The 17646-nt window shown below is 47.9% G+C and overlaps 1 protein-coding gene across 1 annotated transcript in view; it reads right to left on the minus strand.

Moving 5' to 3' along the window:
* The window catches only part of CASQ2 (calsequestrin 2), a 33416-nt gene that overhangs the window by 6754 nt on the left and 9016 nt on the right, over positions 1-17646 (minus strand). The window contains exons 2-7 of the mRNA XM_005420568.2: positions 12219-12303; positions 10689-10789; positions 8375-8486; positions 6606-6679; positions 5697-5827; positions 1463-1508 (exon numbers count right to left, since the gene is read on the minus strand). Of these exons, the coding sequence (XP_005420625.1) occupies positions 1463-1508; positions 5697-5827; positions 6606-6679; positions 8375-8486; positions 10689-10789; positions 12219-12303 (549 nt within the window). The remainder of the gene's footprint in view (positions 1-1462; positions 1509-5696; positions 5828-6605; positions 6680-8374; positions 8487-10688; positions 10790-12218; positions 12304-17646) is intronic.

Raw genomic sequence — 17646 nt, forward strand, 5'->3', positions numbered from 1 at the left:
AGGCAAGCTCTATTCCCAGGCTGCTGTTGAGCAAGCATCCCACCATTGGGAATTCACACTTTTCATGAGGCTGTTTTAGAATATGGCCAGTATGAAAGTGAAACCACTGCTCGTGTATTTTGGGTCTCACTGAAGTGCCATTAAAAACCTTGGAGGATTTTTGGTGGATCTTGGAAGCTGTGTTCCATACAGAATCTGTATTTCAAAACAAAATGAAAAGCTATTGTGCCTAAGTGGCTCATAACTCCTGTTCAGTTTTATTACCTCTTGCCTTGCTGTATTAAAGACTCCCAAGGTTTTTGCCACTTTGGAGTCCCGTGGTGTTTCATGTTACACAGCCAAGAAGGGGACATCTAAATGCTGTTATAAATGTGTCAAGTCTTTTGGAAGAATGACTGCATCTTCCTTAGTGTCTGTAAAGCACCTGTTCAGCCTTGTTTTTCAGCATTCATCTGGCACTTGAGAGCCCCTGACTAGCTTTTAACACCATATTCACTCACAGTGAAGGGATAATTTTGATATACACAATTTTTCCTTCATTTTCACCCTTCTCTTCCCCACCCCTGCAGACCCCAAGAGTCCTCTGTGTGCAATAGGGGCCAAAATGCAGGTTAGTTCTTCACAGTTGCTGATTTGCATCTTGCTTGCACTGTGAGAAGTGCAGTCAATACACGATCTGTTTTGAAATCTGTATAATTAACTGTACTGCCTGCCTTCACTTCCATTTTGAATTGTTCAAGTGCTCTTGTACTTTTACAAGGACATGTAGTGACAGGATGGGGGAGAATGGATTTAAACTGAAAGAGGGTAGATTTAGATCGGATGTTAGGAAGCAATTCCTTACTGCGAGGGTAGTGAGGGACTAGAATAGGTTGTCCAGAGAAGTGTTGGATGCCCCAGTCCCTGGAAGTGTGCAGGGTCAGGTTGGATGGGGCTTTGGGCAACCTGGTCTAGTGGAATGTGTCCCTGCCACAGCAGGGGATTGGAACCAGATGATCTTTAAGGTCCTTTTGAACCCAAACCAGTCTATGACTCTGTGAGTTTCCGTGGGACATCTGCACAATCTCCATAGCTCACCCAGTGAGCAGGCCACAGAAATCACCCCACCAGCAGCTCTGATGTCCTCAGCACTTAGCTGAGATGGAGCATCCTTGGGCAGGACCACTCATGGGCCCCACACCTGCCTGGCACACTGCTTAGCTTTCCCTCCTCCTTCCCTCTGTGAAACAAGCAGGAGCCAGGCCAGCTTTCCATCACTGCTGCACAAAGCCTTTGAGCACCCTGTTTGAACTGAGGCACTCGGCAGCGCAGACAAGGCTTTCCCTTTTTCCCAGAAGAGAGAGAGTAGCTTTGCAAGGAAGGAAAGGTACTGTTTTGCCCAGGCAGAGGCTGCAGCTCTTGAGCAGCAGTTTCTTGTTGGAAGCTGGCAGGGGACATGATGGTTCCCACCACACGTGCTTACCCACGTCTCAAACATGTCCTCTGGGCGCAGCTTCCTCAAGGTGGCCCTGCAAGGGAGACAGAAATGCTCTTTGAGGACATATCCAGCACTGCCACCTGTGACACTGTCAGCATCATGGGAAAGTCACCATGGGCAGGTTTGGCTGGTGGCTGGAGTCAGCCACCACATTTTGAATGCAAGAATGGGAGCACTGTTGGTCAATTTATGCCTTTATTTTTGGTGATAAAACCCTGCCCATGGCCCCACTGGAGTCACTGCAGCCACTGTTTCTGCTTGGGAAGGTGAGACACCTCTCTGTGCTGGGATGTGCTGATGAATTAGTCCCACACATGGCAGACTGTTCTGTCTGTGCTGAGAGCATGAGACAGCAAACACTTTTCTTTTGGAGTCCCTGGGACATTCCTAATGGGCTCTGGCTCCCCTTTCTCCTGGTTTCACCCCATCAAAATTTCAGAACAGAAATCTTTCCCACCTCTGTGGAAGCAAAGAAGACAGAATTAACTCTGGGAAGAAAACTTGGACCCTAACGACTACTGACAAGAAAATTTAAACGCTAAGACTGGTCAAAGAAATTGTTTTTGAGAAGTGGTTCATAAAGGAAAAAATATTAATTTTCAGACACATCTGTAGCAGGAAGCCTGGCAGGCTGAGAGTTGACTGTGGTGTTGGAGGGGCAACCAAGGAACACAAAGCCATAGAAGACAAACACAAATCATCCTTTGCACATCTGTTTGCTGTGGTATCAGCTGTCTGGGGAGGATTCCCCAGCAGAGCAGGTCTCCCTGGCTGACCTGCCCCAGGACCAGCTGCAAAGAGAAGTGTCAGTCTGGGAGGTTTTAGAACTGATTGGTAGGAGTGGCAGTGTGTTGCCAGACCCAGGCGGAATAAGTGAGATGTGTAACCTGCCACTTCAGTTTGCCTAACAAACAGAGCAATGGAAACAAGGGAACAACACTTTTTAGAGTTTCCTAATGGACCTGAGGAACCACAGAACTGAGCTCCAGTTAGATCAGAGAAGGAGAATCTCCTGTGGATTAATAACATTGAAGGGTGGAAATAAATGGTCAGTTTTCATGACAGAGGGAATTCGAATTCACCAATTAAGATTCATAGCATATTATTTGGCATGATCATATGCATAACATAGCCTCACATAATCTGAAAAAGATGGGAAATAGGAATATGGCAGCATTTGCTTATCATATCCAATTCTTTGGCAACAAAGGCCTGACTATGAGCTGATATGGAAGATCTCCTGAGACTTGAGTGTCTGCATGATAGACAGACATATAGCAAGTAACACACTTGCAGAAAACCAGCCCTGATTGTACAGGTGCAGCAATTGGTTCTAAATTAGTTGTAATTAATTTTTGCCTCTCAGGAAAGGAGCCCAGGTGTCACAAATTGAGAAATATTCAGCTCCAAAGGAAAAAGGCCAAAAGAAGGTTGCAAACAGTTGGGAAATGGCCAAGGAGTAAAACAGACCATTATGGCAGTGGACAGCTACACTGCGAGCCATGACAGTGGAGTTATGTGCAGTTCTGGTCATGCCATCCCAGAAATAATATGGACAACTGAAAAAGGCACTTGGAAGTGTGGGAGTGGTGAGTGAAGGTATGGAAGGACTCCTATTTGGTGAAGATTAAATAGATAAGAATTCTTTATCTAGTGAAAGAGGTGACTGAAGAGGGTTTTGGCAGGTATGCTAAAAAATGGGAACGGTAAAGAAAACGTGAATAGCTTAGAACATGGCCACGGCTCTAATGACATCAAGGTTGCAGATTTGATCCCTGCAAAGGTCATTCACTTAAGAGTTGGAATTGATGATCCTTGTGGGTCCCTTCCAACTCAGAATATTCTGTGATTCTCTTCTTCCCTTAAATATTAATAATTGTTCCTTTTAAAAAGGAGTTAGTAGGTGCCCAGAGAAATTATTAGGTAGCAGGTATAAATGAAACAAATAAGAAAGGTCTTTTGATACAATGCATATTTTAGCTGCTGAACTCATTACAATTTGGCACATTCAGCATCAAAACAGAAATAAGGTAAAAAGAGCTATAGAAATTGAAGAAATAGCCACCAAACACAAGATCAAGGATACAGTTTTTGAACTAGCAAGTCCTTTCATTGTTGATGGTCCAAAACTAGAGATTAAATCAGGTGAATGTGTATTATGTATTTAGGTGTACTTGTTCTTGGCTTTTAAGACACTTTCCCTAGCTGTTCTCTGGGGGAAGCTCTTGGAGAAAGGAAACTCAGTGGGAAGGATCTGGGCACACCCACGTGTACTGATTGCTGTGTTGACTCTGGGTACTTGCCTGTGTTGGAGGAGTGAGGCAGCTGGGGTTTGGGTAAGTAAGCGAGAGCAGAATTGAGCCCCCATGTGGCTACACCACAACTGCAGACAAGCGGGGTCCCAACCCCAGCATTTTGCATGTGAAAGAGGCACCAACCCAGAGACTGCACCATGTAATTTTTATTTGTGCAACTGAGAGTGAAATCTGGGCTGGGACCTTGGAGTGGCAGTGACCACCATGCTCAGATGGACACCCACCTGTGCAGCCTTGGAGGGGTCACCCCATGGTGCTGAGCACCACCTTCCTGACCTTCTGTGGAGAGCATGGACCTTCCCACCACAGCCTGCAGCTGCCCAGCTGAGCTGTCTGTAGGGAACCAGCACATGGCACCTGCTGAGGTTGCTTCATTGTAATCTACAGATCCTCTCCATGTCTGACCAATTCCAGCCTGTGGCTTTAGGTCCTTTACTGGTGGCAAGGCAGGATGAAGCACTTCTGTTCTGAGAAGCTCAGCATGAGCTTCTGGGAACATATCACTGTCACTCCGGGCTTCTTCCCCTGCCATGGCAGCACCTTGGCAGGTTTGGGATTTCAGACACATTGCTTTATGGACTCCTTTTAATTATTTTCTGAGCTTTGGCACTTGCAAAATACATGCCCACCCCCTTGCTTCTACCAAGCACCACAAAACATCCTGAAATATCTAAGACTTGGAGAAATTCCACTGCAATTTTGTGCTGGTGAAGAGTTTGCCTTATTAGGATAAAATTTGGACGGCTGTGTTTAATCAGCCTTCTGATGCTGCTGCTTGACAGAAAGAGCTTGGGGGAAAGAAAATGGGAAGGACTAAGGCCCAGAAGCCTAGAAGGTCAGCAAAGTGAATTGTGGGTACATGGAAGATAGAGAAGCCCTTCATATTTCAGAAAAAGCAGAGAACTGTTTCTGGCGAGTCTCAGATTCTGGAGATGATCTCCTGTCTGTGTGCACACAGATCTCCAGCTGAGCCTGATCTGAGATCCCCTCTCAATATAGATGGCCCTGCTTTCCTCAAACTCATCTGACCCCTTGGTTGTCTGCTGAGAAGTGCAGTTGTAGGAGCAGCAGGTAGCCTGTGTCACTCTCCTAAGGCATGGTTCTAAGAGTATAAAAATACACCACCTCTGGGTAGTTGTGCCCCTATACTTAATCCTGTGCTTTGACACAGGATCAGCCTCTCCAGTGACTTCCAGACTATTTTTGTAGCTGAGTCCCTAAGCAACTGTGCAATAAACCTGATTGCAAAAAGCACGAGCATCCACAGCTCCTGCTGAGTTGATCAAACACTGTAGGTGCTCAGCATCATTCCCACATGAGGCTCAACACAGCCATAACAGCTGTGGATTCTTCTCTGTGCCTATGGTCAGCAGGAGCCTCTTAGGCCATTGTGGCTCCTCTGAGCTTGGTCTGAGCTCAGAGACTGCCTCCAGATGTATCTGACACCAGGAGAGGGATACACCCATTAGTAAATCAGTAAATCTGCTTTTGGGAAGGAGGAGATTGGACAGGATTTGGATTTGGCTTGAGAGGCCTTGGAGAGGGTCATCTTCTGTACAGACCTAAATTAAAAGCATAGGCAATTAGGGCAAGTATTTCACTCTCCACTGCCTTCCAGGCTCACTGCTTTTTGAGTGAGGACTAAACAGGGAGGAGGAAGAGCAGGAGGAGGGAAGCTGTGTTATCCCAGCTCCCTTGTGGTGAACTATGACTGCTGCACAGATACTTGCACCTCTGGGAGTAGGAAAAAACAGCAATTTTACAATTTCAAACCTGGGTCAGAAAAATCATCAAAAGTACTCATAATAATGTTTTTTGAGAGCGATGCCCTAGAGAGGCAAGGTCACAATGACAGACACCTTAACCCACTTCCCTTGTCCAGGAGCATCCTGCATGCTACATACCTTCTGTGCTCTCTCACAAAATCAACCAGCTCCTCTTCTGAGTAAGGCTTATCAGGGATGTGGACAGGCTCATCCATAAAGGGTTCATAGAAGTCCACCTCATTCATCTTTAGGCCAAGCTTCTTGGCAACCTGTTGCAGTGCAGAAGTCACAGGTGAGAGAGCCTGATGTGCCTTTGTGCCTACCCAGAGTCTTTGCTGCTGGCAGACCTGAGATCGAGGTGCTTCTCCCAGAGCATGCACTCCTAGGGGTGGCCCACAAAATAGAATTGATCTCTCCTTGTTTAAAAAACCACTACTGGTGTCAAGCACTGGGGCAGAGCAAAGCCACAGCCCAGGGCCTGTGACCTAGAGGGGCTGGGTTCCAAACCCACATCAGGACCTGTCTCCATGCTGCAGAAATTGCCTTCTGTCTTGCAACAGGGCCAAAATATCAGTACAGACACCAACACCACTGATGCTGTTGAGTCAGGGACAGAAAGAAGGCTCCAGTCTTCAGATGGATCAGAAGGCAAAAACGTTTAATGAAAGTAGTGGGTCTTTTTATAATGTGACTTGCTAAGGTGATACTTGATTGGTCTCAAAGTAGAAACATCTCACACCATTAGTGAACTATGAATAGCACACTTTGGAGAACTATATCTATAAACAATGGTTACAGAAAGAGAGATAATAGTTGTTTGAATTTTTTCATCTAAGTTTCTTACAGTTTCTACATAGCTTCCCAGGATTTTCCTGGGAAAACTATGTCTCTCTCTGTTCAGAGGATATGTAATTACTACACTCCACAAAATCCAGGAACGCTGAAAATGAGAAGCTGAAACCAGACAATAGATCTGGGAACATCCTGAGCTCTCAGCAAACAGGTGGTGGCATAGGTGAGCTACCATGAAGATGTGCGGATGCTTACCCCTTTGTCAAAGGTGGCAAAGAACTTGACGTAGGGCTGGAATTGTTCAGCAGCTTCTTCAAATGCCTTGAAATCTGGAAGGAGAAAAGGGGAATGAAGAAGATATTTCACAGACAGCTGGCCACACTCTGATCAGCCCAGAAGGTATTGGGGGAAGAACAAATACAAATCACTGCAAACTGCATCAGATGATTGCCCAGTGTTTCTTCCACCCTTCCAGGGTTTACAAAGAAGGATGATTTCATGTGCAGCAATGTGCTGTGCAGTCCCACAGTGTTCAGGAAAGCTGCAGAGCCCAGCATGCCATACTTAACTGGGGCTGAAATCTGGAGCTCTGTGAAGCAGGTCCAGGGGTAGTTCAGCCTGGGAAATGCATTGAATTGCTCCAGCATTAAGGATTACTGCCATTCCCTAAACAGTCACCAACATCAGGCAGGCTTCCCCCACTGCAGGAGGATGGGGCAGGAACCAGGTAAGTTTTTATTGTAACTGCTACCAGGTCCCCCTGGTCCTCAGGGTTCAGGAAAGATGCTCTCAGCGTGGCAGGGGATTTTACAACAGGCATTTCCCACCTTTCTTTCAGTCATTATTACTGAACAGTGTTAGGATCACAGCCCTGCTCAAGCTGCCCTGCAGCCCAGTTTGAGAAAGACGAAGAGAGAGGCGGGTGGGCTGTTGCATTGCAGACCTGGTGATATGTGGTTTGTTCACTTAGGAATACCTGTCCTTCTGCTAAAGGCAGGACCTGCCAACATGGGGTGCACACTGCCAGCACTGCCCAGATAGCAGGGAGAGCACTTGGGGCTGGCAGATGAGACTGCAGGGCTTGACAGGGAGATTCTCATGTGAGGATTTTTCTAGGCTGGTGAAAGTTGGGTTTGCCCAGAATGGCCCCTGTGTAGATGGGACAGCCTGGTCAGAGAGTGAGAAAACGAGAGTAGTTTTCCCACAGTGGACTTATGAGACTTTTTAGGGAGTTGTAGAGAAATGATGATGACTTGTCATTATAAACAACCTGCGGGTGGTGTTTTCTTACTCTGTTTTTTTTCTGTTCTTCTTAAGGACTGTTTGTGAGAAAGATGTTTTTGTTAATTAGCTAATCAAGTAGAATGTGTCAAAACTGTTTATAAAAAGAGAAGAGTTTTTCACATTAAAGCTGCTGTTGTGCAAACCAGCCTGCTTGGAGTCTGTGCCGCTTTCTTACTCGATAGTGACATCCCTGAGTTGCACATTCCTCAGGGCATGGGACCAGCCTCTTCCCAGTCTTGGGGGTCAGCAAGGAGAAGCAGGTCAGTGCCTCTGCCAGGCTGCCCCAAAGGGCCCTGCTCACTGCTGCTGTATGTCTGCCATAGTGGTATTTAATGCGTGTCCCCCTTTCCCTTCCCTCCTCCCTCCTCTGATCCTTAGGGCTCACTGCTCACAGGAAGGAGCACTTTGCTCCTTTTAGCTGCTCTCTCAGTGTAACTCTAACCTCAGCTGATTTTTGGGTGAAGTAAACTCACTTTTACTGCAGGTGCCCCTGGATTATGGCTCTCTTCTCTTGCCAGCAGACCCCTTGCAGAAAGGTCACCGATGCTGGTGTAGGACTGGGCTCATGCATTACACCAGCAGAAACTTGCCTGCAAACACACTCATCCTCCAGCAATTTTCACTCTGCCACAGGCTGCCATATACCACACCACCCTTCATGTTCATGGAGAACAACCAGTGCCCAGCCCCTGGAGCTCCCAGGCAGGCTCCAAGGCCCACGAGGAACACGTTTATCTTACGTTCTGAGTCTTCTCCCTTGAAGTAGCCGATGAGTTTGATTTCGTCGTCAATCTGGTCAAAGGCCTGAAGCTCCAGCTTGCTGTTGATGATCTCCACGGGGTCTTCCAGCAACTGCCATGACAAATGCATGTGGTAACACAGTGATTTGCAGCACCAACCTATGCCTGGCAGGCTGTGCCACAAGCAGCCTAAGCAGGGAGAAAGAGGTCACCCAATTCCTCTGCTGTTGGAAGCCCTGCTTAGTGCTCTCTGCCTTAATGTGAGGAGCCGAGAGAAGCAGGTCACCTTCAAAGGGAGACGTTAGTAGGTTCACTGCAGAGGTGGGAGCATCGAGAGGGAGGCTGATAGAGGACTGGGTAACCCAAATGAATGCTGAAGGACTTACTTTGGTGAGGGATAAGGAGTAGCAATTGCAGCTGGCTTTAAGGAGGCCAAGTTGAAAGGAGCTGGTATGATCATTGTGAATATCTGTGAATGATACCTGTGTATCTAAAGCTATATACACTTTTTTTTTAATGTGTAATTTGCTGGAAGAGGTCATTGCAAAGATCTCGCTTTTGAAAAACATTAAAACCAGCATGCTAGAGGGTGACCAAACAGTGGTTTGGAGCAGTAGAAAGTCTGGATGTGAATTTTCCTGGCTGATCCTCATCCTATGCAAAATAGTTTAAACCTATTCTTTGGTCCTACACACATCACAATGTTGATGAGGAAGTTCGAAGACCTGTCTAGCACTTTAGACTGTCATTGATCCAAACTTCGTTTCTCTTAACTTTTTCTCTTTTTTTCTTAACTTTAGTCACTGCTGGTGAAAAGGTTCAGTCTGATTATTTTGCCCAGCAACAGTGGTATAAATCAAGTGTGTTTTCACTAGAAGAAAAAAAAAAGCAGGCAACCCACTGCCTACAGAGGTGTAGAGAACCTCTGGGTTTCTTTTACTTTTCAGATGAGGCTGCCAAGGCACCACAGACGTGTCTGGTTTTATTTTCTTGCTTTGCCAGGTATTTTCCTTTCTGAGTGGAAAACACAAAATCAGAAATCCTCGCTCTCTTTCTTTTTTCACAGAACGTGATTTTTCAGTGACACACCGCATGGCATAGCAAGCAAAACCTCATGAAGCGCCTTACAGCATCCTTGAGAGTGATGCTCCAGTGTGAGGCTGTGCCTTTGCTGGAGATCAGCAGCATGTGCACTTTCCTGCTGCCAGAGTGGCCTGAGCCATGGGAACCTGGGATCCCACTGCTGCAGGGTCATGGCAAAGCTCTGTCCTGTCTGTGGCCCTTATGGGATGCCCATTTCTGTCCCTGAAGCCACTTGCATGTGTTTTGGTCACAACACCCAATGCACACAGCCACAGACATTGTCATGGGAAAGCTGAGGTCCAAGGGATTTGTTTTAATTCCCTGGCCATGCCTCTCCTCACCAGCAGTCCTGAAGCACAGGTGACCATTTAGGCAACATGCCACCCTGGGAAACAAACCCTGCCAGCTCTGCTGCTCACCTTACCTCCCTTATCTGCATTACTGCATGGCCACGCACAAAGAAAGCCTCACTTCAAAGGAAAGCCAAGCCACTGCAAAATGTTCTCATTTATAAAGCTAAGACCATGGGTTTTGTTGCCTCTCCTAGGAATAAAATGTAAATAAAGAGAAGCGCAGCATGTAGATGTGGGATTCAGCATAGCTTTTGCATTTAGGCACAAAGGTGAGTACATCATAGTGCCCATGCACAAAATGGCCCAAGACCATTTAGTTCTAGGACCCTGTTCTCCTCTCACTTGTGGCAGTGCAATTTGGCAAGTTCTCTGAAGAGATGCTATGTTGCTTGTGTCTAGAAATGGGCAAAGAGTTTGCAACATAAACCTTTTTCAATGCACTGAGGTCTTTTTAGTTGCTCTACTAGAACCCTATTTCTTGGATATTCTTTTTTTTTGAAAATAGCTCTTTTTTAAAACAAGAAAGAAAAAGCGTGAAAGATTTTGCAAATGGCAAAGTGTCTGCGTGCGAGCTTGCTAGCTGAGGTGGGTGAACAGCAGTCAGTTATAAGGATTGTAGCAGGCTTCCATTCAAATGCTCTATATAAGAAAGGTTGTCTCTAAGATATAAAGTGTTTAGTGTCACATAAGGATACCACCTTTCCTGGGATCTCATGGTCAGACAGGTATTGGGGAAGATGTCAAATGCCATCTCTACCAATGAATAGCAAGCAGGGATGAAATTTCAAACAATTATACACTTGTTTGTATAGCAAACTAAGTATTTGCAAGGTCTTCTCTGAGAGTTTTTATGTAGCTCTGAGCTTATCTGTGCTTACATCCAAGAGGAATTCCACCAAGACATCTGCAGACAGTTCCCCATCAAATTCAACCAACCGCTCGTCCTTAAAGACATAGAGACTTCCCTCTTCAAGCAAGCCTGAAAGAAGAGAGGAAACAATAAGTGGTTAACATGTTGTTAAAAACATGTTTAGTGCAGAGTGTCTTTCTTGTTATCCCAGCAACTCCTCCTGGGAAAATGCAATTACCAGTTTGCTGTGTGGGTCCAGTTACAAACAACCCGAGTAATCTCCTGACTGGTGTTTCATGACACAGGGGACAGACTTCAGCCAGAACTGGTGCTAACTTCTTCCCAAATGTTGAACTTTTCATTCAGGCCACAGTTTGGGCTCAGCTGGAAAAATTCTGCACCAGAAACTTGTTTTAGCTTGGCTGTCTATCTTGCAGTAAATACTGGGCTCTAACTGGCAGCTCAGGTTTTAACAACCTGTCACTAGATGGAAACTGGATTTTGATTCGGGTTGTGCTCACTGTCCAGAGAAGGTTGAACTATGTGAGCGTCACCAGTGACCTGAAAGTGAGCTTCAAACTGTCTGAGGCTTAGCTGGCCTTGGCAAAAGGGTTAGAAACCAATGATAGAGATACCACAGGCTGCAGGGTGACAGGTTTCAATGCTGTATCACTGGACTGAGGACTGAGTACCACAGAATCTTGTTGGAGGCTCCAAATTCAACAGCACTGGTCTCCTGCAATGCAGGATGGCAGAGTACCACTGGCCAAGGAGTTTGATAGCTTGTTCTTGGAGAAGCTCTTGTCTTTAGTTTAGCTCCCATTAGCACTCACAGCCTCTAATTTAGGAAAGAAAATTATAGTCCAGTATGCTTAAACCTTAGGTTTAGTGGTATATTTGTGTACTTAATGTGACACAGTATTTCCATATTGCTTTGTGGGCTAAAATATGAAGGGACTGCCAGGCCCTGGAAGGCAGCTGTGTCCAGGGTGGGCAATGCAGCAGCCTTCCACCTTTGGAGCACATTTCCTCTTTCACTCTGGGGAACAAGCCAGAATGGTTGGCACCCGACCAATGGCCAAGCCATTGCAAGGCTGGAGCTGCCCCAGTGGTTGCCCCAGGGGTCAGTGGGTCATGGGGTTGATGACATTTTGGGGACTAAGAGTTTTCCCTGTATGTTCTGTTTCTGTACTGCTGTGTTGGTCCTGTCTCTGTGTAGGAAGAGCAGGAAGTTACTCCGTGGCACCTATTTACTATTTCTGCACAGAAAGCTTTGAACTTACACCCTGTCATCATTACAGCATGAATTGACTTTCTTTTTCACTTGGTTTGGTTTGGTTTGCTTTTTCTGGAAGGGTCTTGGCTTGTCTCTCTGATCCTCACCCCCGCCCCTGATCCTTCCCCTGTTGGGGTAGGGAAGGTGGTCAGTGTGCAAGTGCCATCATCATCCTCCCCATGCTGGTAACAAGGATTTGGCTGTCCTCTAAGGGACTCCCATAGGCACATCACTCCTACAGTGTCTCCAAGCTATTCCAGAGATGTCAGACCTGGGACTCACCTAACTTTTTGGCAAGCTTGGCATCCTTCTTGGAGTCCACCATCCCAAAGCCAATGCTCCTGGGCTCCAGGACCTGAGCTGCCAGCTGTGGGAAGAAGCAGAGAGCCCAACATTAGTAGTGTTAACACCACAGGGTAGCTAAAGGGCATCATGCTCTGCTAGCATGACATGACAGACACAAGTGACCCATATTCTGCTGTTGAACAGCACCAATGGGTGGCATGTGTCACATGCTGCCTCTCTGCTGAGATAACCCAGAGGTCACAAGGGTTGGGTTTGTTCCCATTGTGTTGCGGCAGGGAGTTTGCTGGCAATACCGTGTGCTGTTTGACACTGCCCTCAGGAGAGGGCTCCTGAGTGAACTGGGGACACCAAAGCAGGGGGGATGGCTGGAAGGAAGTCCTGTGCCACCAGCACAAAGCAAAACCTGTTTCCTCTGTGGTGTCTTGGTGGCCTCATGCAGGGGAGTGTGACATGGGCACCATGGACATTTTAACTCTGGAAGTGCATGGTGGCAGGCAGCAGTGCATGCAGGACTCTGCAGCATCATCTTTTCTTCATGCACGTGATGGGGTGGCCAAAGCAGGCTCCTTTTCCTATGAAGTGCTTGAAGTCATGCCTCCTGTCCAGGTTTCAGTAAGCCCCCAGATCCTGGTCCCCTGTTTTTACTAAAGAAATGCATTTAAACCCAGCCATGCTCATGTTCACCTCCTCACAGCTTTGCAAAACCACTGCACCCTGTTCCCACCATCTTTGACCAAGGGGCCTCTTGAAGATATCGAGTTCCTGCCTGTTTTGTGAAAATAGATATGTGAGGAAAGGAGAGACGCTCTGCAAGGGCCTGGTGCTGAGAGCGACCCCGGGTGAGACCCTGTGAATTCCAAATTGGCTCCTAGAGATGCACTGACCCTGGTAAATGGATCCACTTATGCACTGCATGACTGACAGCCCCACCACAAGCATACTAGAGACCCTACAAGGTAGGGTCTGCTCTGAGAAGCGCCAAGCAGCTGTAAGAGGCTTCTCCTCCTCCCTCTCCCTTCCTGCTGCACAAATGCCTCTGATGCTGATGGTCTTCTTGCTGCTCCTCCTCCCAGCCCTGCCGGATGGCGGGGGATGATGGAGATGAGGGGTCAGCAGCCTCTGGGGCAGGAATGTCCCTATTAGGGCACAGCTGTCAGTGCTTGGCAGCAGGAGGCTGGAGGGGGGCAGAAGAAAGCCATGGCCAGCGAGATGGTGGGTTGATTTATGAGGAAGCTCCCCCCCTGCCCCAGCTCATTTTGGCTCCCTCCCCCAGACTCAAAGCCAGTTTGAATGTCACCCAGCAGCGCTGCCACCGTGGCCACGTGGCCCCTTGGCTCCCCTGCTATAAATAGCTCCTGCCTGTGCCAGGCCTCTGTGAGAGTGAGCAGTGATTAGAGGCCTTGGGGAGCAAAAGTGGCAGGGCAGCCACCTCGCCTGTGCAAGGGGGTGTCATGGGGCCAGCCAGCTCCCTGTGCTGCTAGCCTGTCCCTGAAATTCTGGGGAATGGTGGCAGGCACCCTGGTGATCAGGGCTCAGGGACCTTGCTTGAGCAAAAGGGAGAGATGGAGAATGTCGTTGTTCTCTCCCTTCCACCAATTCCATGTCCTCAGGGCTGTCCCAAAGCCCTCCAGGAGGAAAAAGACTCCACTGACCACCACAGCATTGCTGCAACTTTGATCCCCTGCAACCACCTGCCCTGCTGTCTTCAGGGGCAAATGCCACCATGGGAGGCAAAAGGGGTGCCTCTGTTACACAGGAAACAGGAGTTTCAGTGCTTTTTCCCTGCTCTTTGCCAATGCTTTGAAATGAAGGTAAGGCTGCAGATTCAGGGCTTGTGCTTACGGTGGACACTGCCTGAAAGGGCCAGAGCACTAATTTGTGTTTGCACATCCATTGATTAGGCTGATAAGGCACTGGTCTGATTTAGCATCCCATCTGGTGGCTCAAGTCACCTTAGAGCACCTGAGAGCAGCTGGAGCCCCATATTTGCAGTGAGAGTTGGACACCTCTCACAAGCTCTCTAGACATCTGCAAGTGAGCGGTGGTAAGAGAAGAGATTTTCTGTTTCTTGTTATTGGGATCTGCCCTGACTGGACAAAAGGATGGAGCCTGTAGGACCATCAGCTTTCTGGGACATTGTCAGCACATCCCTGCTTGTTGGTGGTTGTGTACACCAGCAAGAGTTTCCTGAGAGCCACCACTTGAGGCTCTGGCTGCTCTGTGACCAGACGAAAGCACAGGATGGCCAAGGGAAGAAGACTTGTTCAGTCATGTCCAGTCCAGCCCATACTTGATTTAGTTACTTATAGTTATGTCAGCCACAGGCCAGACACAGTCAGGGCAGTTTAAGCCCAGTAGTTCTTGACTCCTGCACACAGGAGATGGTTAGGGTTGCTTGTGAGTGTTTGAAGGTCAGAAATATGCAGAAAAGCTGCAACACCTGCTACAGACAAGTGGTTGGATGTGAGCAGGGATGTGTGCAAGGGAGGAGGCATTGATCAGAACTCATGTATGTCAGCATACAGCACACACAAGGTAGCTCTTTGGAGGGGTGTGGGTGCAGTTCTGTAGCTGTGAGCATGGAAGCTTGCTGGAAAAAAGTGTCAAGAAAATGTGGGTGATGTGATGAAAGCCTCTTTGTGTGAGACTGTGGCAGTGCTCAGTCATCAAAAATGGTCTTGGTAATGCTGGAGGTGTGGCTGTTTGTGTGGCAGGGCTTGTGTGACTGTGTCTAGCAAGACTGTCTCCTGGAGGTGTAGGTATGGTGGGTGTGTTTGGGGTGCTTCTCTGAAGGGGCTCATCCCCAGAGATGTGCAGCAGTTTGGGCACACAGGAGAGTGCTTGTGCATGGTGTGTGAGCGTGCCTGAGGGGGCAGAGCTGGGAGCTCAGTGGGCAGCTTGCCTCCTCTGCAGGGACCCGCATGCCAGTGAGACAGTGAGGAGATCAGTACAGCCTGAGCTCCTCTCCAGAGCAGGGTCTCACAACAGGGAGGTCTTTGTGCAACACGAGACTTTCAGGAGCCCTTTCTACTGTGGCAGAGCCTGGAGGCAGGAGGCTTTGCAGGGTGTTTATGGTGGCATTTGCAAGTGCAAGCTATGCAGGGGCTGGGCATTGCTCCTGGCCTTGCTTTCTCTGCTTTCCACTGCAGCAGGAGAGTCTAACCCGTGCATAGGTGACAATACATTCCCACACCTAGATCTGAACCCGAAAAGGCAGCAAAATATGGAGCATGCCAGAGGCACAGCAGTTTGGCTAATTTCCCCCTACTCATTACAGTATCAAGCATTTATATATCCCCTTACAGTATTTTCTGATTCCATAATGCTAGTGGGATTTGAATGCAGATAATGTTTCTAATCTTGACAATCCTCTTGGCTCAGGGCCTTGGGACAGAGGCATCTGTAATCTAAGAGCACAGCCCCTCCTCCTCCTGCCTTTAAATTCATATTGCTCGAAATCTTGGCCAGCCAGAGCCCTTGCCTTTGTGTCAGCCTCTATCTCTATAGCACATAATTTAGCTTCAACAGCTGCACGGAGACATGGAGGGTAGAAACTGCCCTGGAAGAACTGGACAAAACAGATCATGCAGTCCCAGGGGTAGAGCAAGAGCTTTGGGCTGGCAGAGTTGGCTGAGAGCATGAGCAAAGAGCCTACTAGGTTGTAAGTTCATGTCCCGTGCACATTTTGCAGCCTTATTCTCATGTTCATGAAGTCTTTGCAATGCATACTTTCTACCCATAGGATCCCAAGCTGTGTCCTGTGCAGCACTGGGAAAAAGAGGAGTGAGTTTGGCAGCACTATTCCTTTCTCCCATATCCCTCAGGTAATAACCATTCTTGAATTTGGGGGAGTGTGAGGGGGTGAATGGCCCTCTGGTATGTCAGAGGTCCAGCCCAAAGTGAAGCTTGACTGCTACCAAGTATGCAAGAGCCCTCTCATGCTGGATGGCGTCAGCAGTTACAGGCACTCAGAATAATGGATATGGAAAGGCACAGCTCCCTGCCCAACACCTCAGCTCCACACCCACTGTACCTACCTGAGCCTAGGTGTGATGCTGGGAAGTTTTGGGAGATTTAAGCAGTCCCATAGGGTCATTCTGAAATCCTAGGTTATACAGCAGCAGAAATGTCATTCTCTGCCTGACCATGCTCCTATTCCAGTTGCAGACAGCAGTGATTGTGCCAAACCTTGCACTTGTCAGTTTTGCTGCTAAATGGCAAAAAAAATCCCTCAGAGAGGGTTAAAAATAGGGGTGGGAGGAGTGTCTGCCTCAGCATGGTCAGTTTTCATTGTGAAGTGACATTATGGCATTCTGGCCTGGATTTTTCTTCCCACTTCTCCAGCACCTGCCCAGAGGTCCCGCAGACAATAAGCCTCATCTTCCCCAGCTGCTCAGGCTTGGGAGGAAGGGCTGGGGCCATTTGGGTGTCTCTGAAAACCATCATGAGTACACTTCTCTTAACCATGGAAAGCTTTCTGTTTTGCTGTTTAGCAGTGCAGGAAGAACAAAACTCCAGCAATGCAGGGAGAAGAGAAACAGGAGATGAGGAAACATCCTTCAAGCAATCTACACTCCTCTGCTGGTTCTCTCCTACTCTTTAATTCTGCAGTTGATGCTGATGGTCAGAACCTGGTTGATGAAATGATGATGATCTTATATCCCAGAGTGTTAGGTTTTTATTTTCAGAAACAGCAGGGGGGAATGGCAAGTTTTTTAGTGTATTCCCCCAGAAGTTTTGAATCCTTACGCAGGACTCCCACCTACACGCTATAGTTGGCTACTCTGTTTGAGACATTGGGCAGTTTCTTGGAGAAGAGAGACCATTATTTCTCTTTCCTAATGCTGTGCTGTCCCCACTAGCACCCCCTTGCACGGCACACCAGTAATGTCTTAGGCTCTTCCATAGTTCAGGCTGTCCTGAAGCACGGTGGTGATCAAAGAGCAGGGCTAGAAGCCTGCTGAGCAGCTGCCACTAGAAAAGTCACTTTGCTGCCAGTGGGGACTGAAGGAGAGTATGTTGGTCCCACCTTACTACACTTTTCCACCACCTGAGCTGCTTGGAGTGGCTGAACCCCCCTCCTAGAGATCACTACTCCTTGGACTAAAAGGCAAGTCCCCAAATATGGAACATGCAAAGGTCACTCCCTCAGAGCTGGCTTTCACAGGTAATGCTTCAAAAACGCTGCCCTGGAGCTTTAATTGTTGCGCAGCCGCTCAGCGGGGTCAGACATATGGCAGCGTGCTCTCTGCCTGCCTCCCTAAAGGTTTCACATAGCTGGGGCTGTATTTTTATCTGCTCCTGGCATCCCTAATTTTAGCCAGCTGCAAGCCAAAGCACAGCCTCCCTGGCAGTGAGCTACCTGAGGCTGGTGCCCGTGCCACCGAGCACCCCCCGGCGCAGG

Source organism: Geospiza fortis, unplaced genomic scaffold (genome assembly GCF_000277835.1).
Source record: "Geospiza fortis unplaced genomic scaffold, GeoFor_1.0 scaffold1, whole genome shotgun sequence".
Taxonomy (NCBI): Eukaryota; Metazoa; Chordata; class Aves; order Passeriformes; family Thraupidae; genus Geospiza; species Geospiza fortis.